We start from the raw sequence: 12,645 nt of genomic DNA, 5'->3' as shown, positions 1-12,645 counted from the left end.
GATTGGTTGTTCTGTCCATTTCCAAAACAAGCTGAAAAATTAGAATGTAAGATAAAAATCAGCCCTATTTTGAATGTCTTTAGGACGATGCTGCTTTGCTTTTACTCTTCTTACGGTAAAGAGTTTGAGATGTGCTAAAAACACATTTGGGAAGAGCCTGCAAGTTCACATTTTCCATAATTTTCTGTACAGACAAACATTGTGTGTTGCAGGTCATCTCTTGTTCTGCAGTAATAGCACTAACATGTAACTGATTGTATTTTGTAATTTTAAAATGTTTCTGGTAAGCACACTTTGAAAAAATGTCAGGGAGAGGAAGTGAAGTAACGGGGCCCTGACACAGCACAGATGTTAAACAATAGTGTCACAGTGCACACAGGGAACAACACTTTTGTCTCTTAGGAATTGCAGCTGTTAGTTTTTAACAAGTTTCCCTCACCTGGAACTAGTGGTGGCATCAAGTTGTTTCCTGTATCATCTTGTAATGTGAAATATTCAGATCTTACTGGACAATTTAGGCAAAGTCAAGGAAAAAAATCTGCTCCCCTGCTTTTCTGATGTTTCCTTTTTGTTTTATCAGCTTTTTCCATATAAAATTTCATGTCTTAGGTAGAGTAGACCTGACCTTTTGCAGGCTTCTGAGTTGACAGGGTGTATTTGCCTGCACACAGAGCAGGAGCCGAGGAACCTGTGGCTTCAGGTACTCACCTGACTATTTTGTGCTGTGCTCTCAGTGTCTGTATTTTAGTTACTGTTCTTGAGAGCTTCCACATTTGCATTCTCTTGATGTGTACAGGAATCAACACAGCATAAAATTACACTGAGTTTGGACTATGTAGAGGAAATGTAAAATTAATTTTCTTTGTGTAGTAACTATAGTATTTTTTGCCTTATTTTTAAAGTAAAACAGATATTCTTACTTTAGAGTAATGCTCCTTTCAAATGTTAGGAGATGCATGGAAACAGAGAGAGGGCTCATGGGGAAATTTACTGTACCGTCTTATTAACTAGTGCTCATTACCCAGAAATCTTTGGGGAGTAGAAATAGTTGCAGCTTACAACACTACAGAACTTTCTTGTTTCTAAGACACTTAGTATGCATTTAAATAGCTAAATATATATATCTGTTTTTAATAAGCCAGGAACTATTTTCAAGGGAATGACCAGTCCAGTCATGTTTTAGTCTGGTACAGTCTAGCTTATGCACCTAAACTGGAAATCCAAAAGAGGAATAAGAAAACCTCTATCAGTGATGTTTAGGAATGAACTAGAAGGATAAATGCTTACTTTCTATTTTGTTAGACATAGTAGTTTTAGCATACTTTTAATCAGCTGTGGGAGCCTCCGAAAGGGACTTCATCTGGATAAAAAGAGGCATAAATAGGGATTTTAAATAAGCTACTGTGCTTGTTTTTATCAATGACTTACAACAAGATGGTTGTTTATAATGCAAGAGGATTTTTTTTCACAGTTTGTTGTGGTGATTGGAGTACTTTTCTGTATTCTGTTTAGCTGCCTTCGGGCACTTGGTTTTAAAACTGGCAGAGGAATGCACTGAGAAGTTGTAGTATGTCTTGGCTGAATAGCTAAGTGTTGTTTCTCATATTTTAGACTTCATTTTGCTTCAGGAAAGCACATTCTACTTGTTTCGATTTCGGTAATTTCTTTTATTCTTTACTGCATGTCTTGGATGAGCAGACTTGCTGGAATCTCTTTTCTGAAGTCATATTTATTTCTGATTAGGATCTTAACAGTCTTAGCTCTGTACGATGGGGTTTTGATCCATTTGTGCTTTATGGGCAGTGATGCTCATTATTGCCCAGTAGCACCATCTAGCTGTTAGTAGTGCAGAACTTCTCTCTTTTTTCCCCTCCAGTACAGACCTATCCTTTATGAGGGCAGATGGGCTTGCACCTACTGACCAAGCCATTGTTTCCCCCCCTTCTTGGCAAGTCAGTCTGGTATTATATGAAAAGCTGCTATTTCTGTCTATTTCAAATATTCTTTAAATCCTTGCTTATTTGCCAACTCCCAGGAAGAAAAATTTATTTTTCTAGCTCATTATTAATATTCATCTGTTCCAACCCTATTAAATTATTTAGTGTTCATCAGATAGCAGTGTTGTGGTTAACATTTCAACATGCAGCACATGTTCAGTTCTGCTGTGGTACAGCTGGCAGCTGTAGCTCAATACAACAATACAAGAATACCTGGTATTTTGAACTCAAGGAGTAGAAATTGCATTCTGTAGAATTTTCCTTGCTTTCATAATTTAAAAACAGGAGCTTACTTTAACTTGTCCTAAATTCTTTCAGTTTGTGCTCAAAGTGTGTATAAGCAATGCCTAAGAAGCAAAAACAAATTGTCTTTTGGCTAAAATGCATGGATAAGAGTCACTCCCCTCTTGTCATAGCTGTGCATTGAAGGCCTTATCCTCTCTGAGGAGATGAGAAATTAGGAACGTATTTCTGTGGGTCTTGGCAGGGCTTTACAAAGGTAAAAGGTACCACACCAGCAGCACTTTTGTTTTGGGGCAGCTGACACACAGAGTAGATAAATTGGCTTGGTCACAGCAAAGCCAAAGAATTAAGTCTGAAAATCCATGATTTTTATAGGGAGGGGTGAGGAAAAGACTATTGTAATGGATTTTCTTCCTTTCTTTCCTTTGCTTCTCAATTCTTTCTATATCTATCAATATACACCACGTGTGTGTGACCTATGTGCTTGAAGCAGAGAGCTTGAAGCTTTAGAGTCTGTGTCCCTTGTGCTGCTGCTGTCTTAACTGCCATAACTAGGGAACATGCCATAACTTTGTTAACGTGTTATTAGGGACAAAACACTAGGATTTAGAAATGATAAAAACTATTAATAATGTGATAGTCTAAGAACAAAACCTTCCTAAATAGTAATGGTGATACCTCACCCTCAACCTGATGAATGGAAGTATTTATTCTTTAGTCTTAGTGGACTGAGATCATAGAAACTTTTCTGTATGCGGAGTGGAATCTTTTTTTCTAATATAGTCATCGAAGCAGAGAAGATGAGAGAATAACTAAACCAGGAGCTGTCTCTACACCTGTAAAGAATGCAGATGATATTTCTAAAGCTGTGGAAGAGGTGACAGTTGAAAGAACTGAAAAACAAACTCCACCACTCCCAGGTAAAAATACTAAAATATAATAATTATGTGTATTGTTGAGAATGGATGACCAGTAAAGACTTAATGCTCTTGCATATTTGTGGAATGACTTTCAAGTTTTAAAACAGACTAAGTCCTAGTTATTTCTGTTTCTGGATACAAACAGTCATTGTAACCATAATCTCATTTATATCTTAAGCATTTTGGTCCTGAAAACCTAAGTTGTGGGGTTTGTCATTATATAGGGGTCAGATTTCAGCGTTTAGGATTGTAGTTATAAGTGATGGTTGTAAAGAGTTTTGTACTGATTTCTCAGACAAGGTTAAAATCTGTAATTTCTTTTCTGAGTGTTCAGCAGTAAATGTGTTTCTTATGGGTTACTGTAGCAGACCATATTTATAACAATGATGTATTTAAGTCTGTTTAGAGCTGCTGTTCCCAAATTACAACTCAAAACACTCCAAAATGCTTTGTTCATGTAGCACTTAACTACAATCAAGGACAAAGAAGGCAGGTTAACAAATGCAGTACAGCTAATCAAACCAGAACAAAATATCTTTCCTTTTTCCCAGAAGGAAAGGATAAGCTAAATGGCAGCAGATAAAAGCCAGATGGTGTAAAAAAAGGAAAAAAAAAAAAAAAACAAAACAAAAGATTATACAGGACACTGTTCCGAGCAGGCTGGCACTTACAAGATTTTTGTTTACAGAATGAGGCACTTCAGTGAAATTACAAGTGGAGAAGGAAGCTGTGCAGATGGTTTAGAGGGAGCTGTTACTGAAAGGCTGGGTGCAATAAGAGAAAGCACATTCAAGCTTGAAAATATTTGAGGACCTAAGGGATGAGCAGTGACACTTCTGCATGTAGTAGTCAGTAGATTAGTGAAAAACTGGAAGGGTTCTGATGTTGATAGACTCTGAAAGATCTTAAAAATGAGAACAGTAAGTTTTCTGATACAGCAGCCATTATTAAAAAGATGGTCGTAAGAGGTGACCTTTTACAGCAGTGTTATAAAGAGAGGTAAATGAAGTAATTTATATTTGCCAAGCTGGAAAGGAATGTGATAGTGAAGATTAGAAAGATGAATTCTGCATTTCTGTAAGGTATTGAAGATTAATAATTGGCATAAAACTAATCCAGCCAGATAGGCAACCCTTAAAATGGTTCTTAATCCAAAATAATGTACTGATAATTGGTCTGAGGGGCTAGCAAACTAGTGATAAATAGTGTGGGGGTTTTGTTGGTTGGTGGGGAAGGAGAAATGTTCAATTCTTGCACGAATGGGACGAGGCACATAGAGATACTTAGTTTGGGTGGGAGGAGTTGTAGCCCAGTACATAAAGCTATTATTTAAATTAATGTCTGCAGATAACATTCACTTGCCCAAGAAAAACTGAGATAAAGTGTAGCAAAGGGCATAATCCTTTAGCAGCCTCACAAAAGCTCTAGGGAAATGAGGATTCTTCCAAGACTGTAATGAAAATGTTAGAGAAGTGGCTGGCAGGATCTCTGATGGTTTGCTGCTTAGACTAGGGACAAGGGTAAGATGACCGCCGTAGTTGATTGTGTCAAGAATCAGGGTGGGAGTAAAGTATTTGTTGGGAGGGATCCTCAGAAGCTTAGCTTAGGAAACGTTCATTAGAGACTTCAAGGAAAACACTTTATTACTGTATGGGAAGGACCACAGTCACATTAGAAAAAGGCATAATTACTGGATTGTTGCCTGAAATTCCCAATTTCAAACTAGTCTGTTCAGTGATTTGAAAGGAAGATGGTGAAATTGTTGCTAAGATCAGGAATATTAAACTAGTTCAAAGTCAGCCTTGTTTGAAATCAAATATTTTCCTGTGTGCAAAAATGAGCCTATAAATCCTTGTATAACACGACCAGACCTTTATCAGAGAAGAGCCCCTACTAGTGCTCATTGCTGAGGGAAGCCTGCAGTGGCAGTTTCCTCACAGGAACTCCAGAGAAGCTCTGCAGCGAAGTCATAGTAAATGCATAGCTCTAAGGACTACCAGCTGGACCTAAAGGCATGTATGGTAGATTGAGGTTTTATGGTATTTTCATTTCAAGAATTGAATTATTGAGTGAAGAGAACTAATGGAAAAAGAAGATGTTAGGTCAGAAAAATCAAGGTTAGAAACAGAAGTATTGAAAGTGGTCTTGAGAGCGTGAAGCCTTCTAGTTCTCATCTTTTTGAAGTGTTCAGAGTACTTACTGAAAGTTTGGGAATATTTACTGAAGTAGTAGTTAGGCCAGTAGTCACACTGCTCTGAATGGCATGATGAGTCTTCTGTTGTAAGTTTTCTAGTATTTTACTTCTAAGTGAGTCTAAGTGGGGTACAGGGAAGGCTGCTGAAGAAGTCATTAATTAAGTCTTAACTAAGTTAAACTTCACATTTTCATCTTTAAATGACCAAATGGACATTGGAAATCTTTGGTATTTTAATAGAACCAAAGCCAGTGTATGCACAAGGAGGGCAGCCAGATGTGGATTTACCAGTCAGTCCATCTGATGGTCCTTTACCCAATTCAACCCATGAAGATGGAATGCTTCGGTAATGTATCTCTGAACTCTGTTTGAACCTGCCTGGTTCTTAAGCAAACCAAACTTTTATCCAGGGTAGTCAATAACTTCTCTCTGTGCTCTGGTATCATGCCCAGTGTTCTGTCCTGACCCTTCTGTTCACAAATAATAGGATGAAACATGAGATTTATTCCTGAGCCTTGTTGGCATTTATACTGGGTTATATACCACTTTAAAGTCTATTCATTTCTATGGAAATTAGTCTTTAAAATAATCAACACGTGAAAAGGATTTGCTGGATTTGTCTCTCCCTGGGCATTCTCACTCCTCCTTTCCTGTCCCCATGTCCAAAGAGAGGAAAGTTACTGTATTATATTCTTTACTTTCATAGTAATTGGAGAGCAGTGAATAAAGGTTACTGCAGAATTGTGCAATGTCCCAGCATGGAAATAAGTCTGTTTCAACTGGGATCTCCTTTGTGGGCATTAGTGTACATGAAAATAGATTCTAGTTTGGTTTGACCTCAAATTAATCTTGATCTCTTCAGAGCCAAAATAGATCTGTATGCCAGCACAGCTCTTTAAAAGGAAGAATGTTTTTGGAAGAGAGTGTCAGTGTCTCACATAAACACTGAGTGTAAGACAAACAAACCATAATAAACATGTATGTGCAGGTAGGTTTTTTGGAGTGCTGCTATTGAGCATGTTGTAATGCTACAGTTGGTAAGCAGTTAATGGTATGTATAGCAAAATATCCACTAATTGACTAACAAGCAGGTTACTTCTTTGCATGTTTCAAATTTATCAGGATATTTTGGGCTATTACACCAGTAAGTGGAATATTTTCTAAATTTCTAGGCCAAGCATGAAACTGGTAAAATTCAGAAAAGGAGATAGTGTGGGCTTGCGACTAGCAGGTGGCAATGATGTTGGCATATTTGTAGCTGGTGTTCTGGAAGACAGCCCTGCAGCAAAAGAAGGATTAGAGGAAGGGGACCAGATTCTCAGGGTATGTTAAAACTGTTAACATTACAAATGTTTTGTTGTACCAAAATAGGTTTTTTCTGTAGGATTGAATATTTTGCTTTTGTAGTTCATACAGTTTTTTCTGTATGTATTTATTAGATTTACTAGAAGCAAAATCTCTTTTTACTGTACTGTTGCTAGGAAGGTTGGTAAAGTTTTTTACATTAAATTTTGTAGACTAATTCAGTTTATGAAGTTGTTTGATTTCATGGTGGGTGACTAAGTTGTCAGAGTGCTCTGTGGGCTACTGATATATGTAGGTGCTCCATAATAAGTATAAAACTAACAGCTACCTATTATCCTGGAAGCTGTGCTTTTACTGAGAAATAAAGTGGGACTCTTTAGAGGTACAAGAGGCATCTTGAGATATGTGCCCTTGGTATGTATGAAATTGAGTACGAAAAAGATCATAGCAATAGATTTTTAGATTTATTTATTTTAGATTTAGATTTTTCTATTATGTAATTAAATCTCTGTAATAATATCATATGCTAAGTCAACCTTATTGCTTTATTGATAACAGGTAAATAACGTAGACTTCACAAATATCATCAGAGAAGAAGCTGTCCTTTTTTTGCTTGATCTTCCTAAAGGCGAAGAAGTCACCATTTTGGCACAGAAGAAAAAAGATGGTAAATATTTGTATATTGGAAATTATGTAGTAGACTGCTTAGAACAGCATTAAAAAGTCTAGTGAAGAATAACTAACTTCTGGCTTGCAGGAAATTGGCACCTCACCTATTAAATCCTTTTGGCTTTGAGATAGGTGGCCACTACAAATGGAGTAGAGACTGATATGGTGCCAATATGCCCACACCCCCCTAAACAAACAAACAAAGTCCCAAACAAAAAATTCCTCTTCAGAATAGCCCCTGCCACCTATGTAATGTCTTGGCATTATTCTTGGAGGAAGTAGGAGTCAGTTGTAGTTATGCCATTGGAAATGAATGGTTATGCTGATGTGTTTGTACATACAAACTTCTTTTCTCAAGGTTAATTCCTTCTAGGGTGAATGAAGTAAGCTTGCACTTCGATCAAATTTTTTACTATAAAAGTTGAATTTATGTTAGTAGAGTTTACTGTAAATATTTATGGTGCTTGAAATAGATCAGCTCTGAGACATTAAGGGTTCTTGAATAACGTACATTTTAGAACAAGGAGAATTAAGGTGAGGCATTGCTTTGTGTAATTCTTGTGAGTGTTATAACATCAATTGAACTTATGTAACACTTGATATTTTGGGATTTCTTTTCCTTCTTTCAGTTTATCGTCGCATTGTTGAGTCTGATGTAGGGGATTCTTTCTATATCAGAACTCATTTTGAATATGAGAAGGAATCTCCTTATGGACTAAGCTTCAATAAAGGTGAAGTGTTCCGGGTGGTGGACACTCTGTACAATGGCAAACTGGGTTCATGGCTGGCCATTCGAATTGGGAAGAATCATAAGGAAGTGGAAAGAGGTATCATACCTAACAAAAACAGGTACGATCTTGCAATAGTTAAATTACTAATTCACACCCACAGTTTTAAATGGCATCTGTATAATGAATGACTGGACTTCCTTGCAGGACACAAGTTTATAGAATTGGTTCAGTAAGAAAAAGTGACAAAGTGTAAAACATACTGAAGTAAAATATCTGTGGATTTGCATTTGACTTTGCACAATCCATGAATAAACTTTATTTTCAATACAAGAGATATAATACAAGGTTATAACAAGTTTTAGAAATGTGATACCAGGCTCAGTAGTTGTCTTGTAGTTCATAATACAACAAAAGGTTGGTTCAGCAGGGGCAGTGGTTTTTTGAGACTATAAGCTTGCTATTCAGGCATTACTTCGGAAGCTGACTTTTTGGTAACTGGGATTTGTTGTCACCTTAGAGCTGAGCAGCTGGCTAGTGTACAGTACACGCTTCCAAAGACAGCAGGAGGAGATCGAGCAGACTTCTGGAGATTCCGAGGCTTGCGGAGCTCAAAAAGAAATCTCCGGAAAAGCAGAGAAGATCTTTCTGCCCAGCCTGTTCAGACAAAGTTTCCTGCCTATGAAAGAGTTGTTCTTCGGGAAGGTATGGCTTTACTCTTACTGCACGTTACAGGTTTGTGTGGTTTGGTTTGGGAAAGCCAGTTTAATAAAATGTATCTTGCATTTGGTTTAAGCAATCAATACATCTTGGCTTTTCTTTTTCCTTCAATTCTAGCTGGGTTTCTCAGACCTGTAACCATTTTTGGTCCAATAGCTGATGTTGCACGGGAGAAACTTGCTAGAGAAGAACCAGATATCTTCCAAATTGCAAGTAGGTGTGAGAACAGGTTTTTCTGCAGTTAGGAAATAGCTTTCTTTGGCTATATTGTTTCTACATTATTACTTTAGTTAATGTATTTAACAAGACATTGATAATGCAAAGGAACAGACTAAGTGCAAGTTCTTTTACTACATCGCTGCTGATAATTCTCTAAAGACATATTCGTTCTGTTTATAGCCACATCAAATTTTATTTTAATTCTGTACCTTATCCTGTTTCCAAGTGCTTTTGTAAAGATGTGATTTTTTTTGGCCATAATGGTGGGTACACTTTCATGTATGATATGTAATCAGAAGTGTCTTCAAGCTGAATTGACAGCGTGAGCTATTAAATGGTTTGTTTTATCTTAATGACAGAATGTAGACTATGTTGTAAACTTACAATAGAATTTTACTGTGTCCTCTTTACCAGAAAGTGAACCAAGAGATGCTGGTACTGACCAACGTAGCTCTGGCATTATTCGTCTCCACACTATAAAGCAAATAATTGACAGAGTAAGTCTTCTATTGTCACTGGGCTTTTAACACAAGAAAAGTAAAACTGATAACATGAAGTAAAGTGTTGGATGTTTTAAATGTAGAACGGTAACTTACTGTGTTTGCTTTAAAAATAGCTTTCTCATCTCTCTATAGGTTAATAAGAAAAACCCTAACACCCTCCTTCTCTGTATTAATAACTGCAGCCTGGATGTGCTTCTAGGCTTTGTTCCAGAGTCTGTTGTCCCCTCTCCATTAAGGCTCTTTTAAGGTGTTTCCTCTTTCATTTAAAGCCATGGTGTGACATTATAGCTAGAAATGGTTACTTTATTTATTGAGTTGTTAGATTTGCCCTACCCCAGTGTACAAGTCAATCACTTGACATAATTATTTTGTGTGAGGACTAAGAAAGGGTTCTTCCATCTCCCTTCCTTAATATCCTTAAAACCTCTACAATTAGTGCTTTATATGAGGCTCACCTATTTATTTCCTTACTTAAAAACAAACTGGAAGATTTTCAGATGCTGAAGTATGCGAGGGGAAAAAAGCCATTATAGCAGCAAAGTCATCATGCTTCACGTTGTGTGCCTGATTGCATTGAATGAAATTTGGCCAAATTCTGCATTTACAGTGATTTTTTTGGTAAAAAGGTGGATAGAAGTGTGTAATGGGACTGTATCTTGTGTTTCAGCCTTTGGTTTTTTCCTATTTACAGAATATTGATAGGAAACTGCTTATTTTTATTTCAGTGTCTGCTTCCTTTATGGAGATTTTTAAAAATAGAATTAAATGTAAAAAATCCTGGAGTTTTACAGTGGTCCTACAGTTCAAAATGTATATGCCTACTTAGGCTTGTATTTGAGTTGGTTTGGATTTTATTATTTTGCTAATTCAAATAGGAGAAGGATTTAAATCAATACTTTGAAACAATGAATTTTCTGAAGGTAATACAAAGTCATTTTGTAGAGTATGTTAAAAAAACTTCATCTAGGACATAAATAATTTGCTTTCTTGCCTGTGTCCTTCTTGTCACTACAGGATAAACATGCTTTATTAGATGTCACTCCCAATGCAGTGGACCGTCTGAATTATGCCCAGTGGTATCCAATTGTAGTGTTCCTAAATCCTGATTCTAAGCAGGGAGTAAAGACCATGAGAATGAGACTGTGCCCAGAGTCACGAAAAAGTGCCAGGAAGTTGTATGAAAGAGCTCACAAGCTCCGCAAAAATAATCACCACCTCTTCACAAGTAAGTAATTAGACTGGATTAGAATTTCTGAGAGGAAAGGGGAGGAAAGATGAGAGAAGATTCTACCTCCAGAATTTTTTGCAAATGGAACAGGTCAAGCAGTGACTGACTTGCTCAGGCTTTGCCATTCAATAACCAGTAGTTAATTGGTGTGTACATCATTTGCACATGACTGCTCAAATGTAAAGCAATCTGAAACATCAAAATGACATTTCTAATAGGTTTTGTGGCTTTGCAGGATCATCAGCCAAAATCAAAACTTGAATAAATTGGAAAATGATGTAACTTTATTGTTTTAGTCTGGCTAAACTCAGGCCTCTCTTTATTCTAAGCTACTTCTAATTCAGCATTTCCTGTGGGATAAAACATCCCAAATCACATCAGGCCTTAAGGTTGCTTTGGATACTACTTTGCATTACTGTTTAAATCTCATAATTTTAACCTACCAGTTTATATTGCTTTTATTACTCATGGTATAGATCCTTGTAGTTCTGCAGAAATCATAAGTCAAACTAATCTGCTGTACTTCTAGCTACCATTAACTTGAATTCAATGAATGAAGGATGGTATGGAGCTCTTAAGGAAGCAATTCAGCAACAACAGAACCAACTAGTGTGGGTTTCAGAAGGAAAGGTAAGAAATAATATTTGGGGGGAAATGACAAAACAGTATTCATGAGAGGTTTTCTGTGAAGATCTAAAGCAGTAGTGCCTCCTGGCTGTGTGGGCTGCTCAAAACTGATTTGTCACTGCATTAGAACACTTACTCTGTTAATGAGAGCTGTACAGTTTGTCCTTATGCATGTAGCAGTGTTGTAAGGGAGCATTTGCTTATTGACATTGTTAACTGGAGGATATAGTAATGCTGTGAAGATTTTGCAGGGATTGGATGGGCTTTTTTCAAAGAACTTCTGGGAATTTCACTGCATGGGTTCTCAGGGCTGGGATGGAGTGTGTTTTTCATTATAAAAGCAAGTGGCATATTCATGTCCTTAGTGACCTTTCTGAGAAGAGTTGTGAGAAAACACATGCTAAAACGCAGGTTAGTAGTCTGTGTTCCCCGCTAAACCTCCACTTACCTTCTTGAGCTGCCTGTTACTCTATGCACATTAGATCCATCCTCTTGAAGAACTATTATCAAGTGAAGTGCCAGCTAAAAGTAAGCAAATGATGAATCAGCTATCGTTGCAGGTTTCTTCATTAGATCTGGTTTAGACCTTAGCTCCTTATATGTATCTGCAAAGTAATGATTCCGATATCATAAAACCACTTTAAAGTGCAGCTCTGTATTTTTCCAAGCACTTCGATATCTGTGGACACTGCACTGTCCTCTTACTCTGACAGTCATCTGGTCCCTTAGTAAAATGATTCAAAGAGCTAGGCTGCAGATAGGTGTTTTAGGTCTAAGCTTAACATATTGAATGATGGAAACACGATTTCTTGTCCCCTGTAATGATATTTGTAGTGAATTAGATAAAAATCCCACGTTCTACATTGCAAGAGAAAGGGTGTTCTTTAGAAGGTATTTCAATAAACGTGTACCCTAATTTTGTTTGCCACAGGCAGATGGTGCTACAAGTGATGATCTTGATTTACACGATGACCGCCTTTCTTACCTCTCCGCTCCCGGCAGTGAATATTCCATGTACAGCACAGACAGCAGACACACGTCTGACTATGAAGACACTGATACAGAAGGGGGTGCTTATACTGATCAAGAACTGGATGAAACTTTGAATGATGAGGTTGGGACTCCTCCAGAATCTGCTATTACACGCTCCTCTGAACCTGTTAGAGAGGATTCTTCTGGAATGCATCATGAGACTCAGACTTACCCTGCTTATGCATCTCAAGCTCAGCCTCAGCCAAATCTCAGAATAGACTCTTCAGGATTTAAAGCAACTACTACTCAGCCGGTAAGAA

General features: G+C 37.3%; 1 protein-coding gene across 9 annotated transcripts in view; it reads left to right on the top strand.

Annotated features, from left to right (window-relative positions):
- TJP1 (tight junction protein 1) overlaps positions 1-12,645 on the top strand; it is a 187,772-nt gene that overhangs the window by 157,881 nt on the left and 17,246 nt on the right. For all 9 annotated transcript variants that reach the window (XM_077785881.1, XM_021532010.3, XM_021532008.3 and 6 more), the window contains 11 exons: positions 3,024-3,160; positions 5,595-5,700; positions 6,527-6,677; positions 7,218-7,326; positions 7,958-8,177; positions 8,577-8,761; positions 8,894-8,989; positions 9,410-9,492; positions 10,513-10,723; positions 11,256-11,356; positions 12,285-12,638. In XM_077785881.1, the coding sequence (XP_077642007.1) occupies positions 3,024-3,160; positions 5,595-5,700; positions 6,527-6,677; positions 7,218-7,326; positions 7,958-8,177; positions 8,577-8,761; positions 8,894-8,989; positions 9,410-9,492; positions 10,513-10,723; positions 11,256-11,356; positions 12,285-12,638 (1,753 nt within the window). The remainder of the gene's footprint in view (positions 1-3,023; positions 3,161-5,594; positions 5,701-6,526; positions 6,678-7,217; positions 7,327-7,957; positions 8,178-8,576; positions 8,762-8,893; positions 8,990-9,409; positions 9,493-10,512; positions 10,724-11,255; positions 11,357-12,284; positions 12,639-12,645) is intronic.

Source organism: Lonchura striata, chromosome 11, assembly GCF_046129695.1.
Source record: "Lonchura striata isolate bLonStr1 chromosome 11, bLonStr1.mat, whole genome shotgun sequence".
In the NCBI taxonomy this organism is placed as follows: domain Eukaryota; kingdom Metazoa; phylum Chordata; class Aves; order Passeriformes; family Estrildidae; genus Lonchura; species Lonchura striata.
The sequence above is the reverse complement of the archived record's forward strand: the minus strand, read 5'-3'. Positions and strand labels throughout refer to the sequence as shown.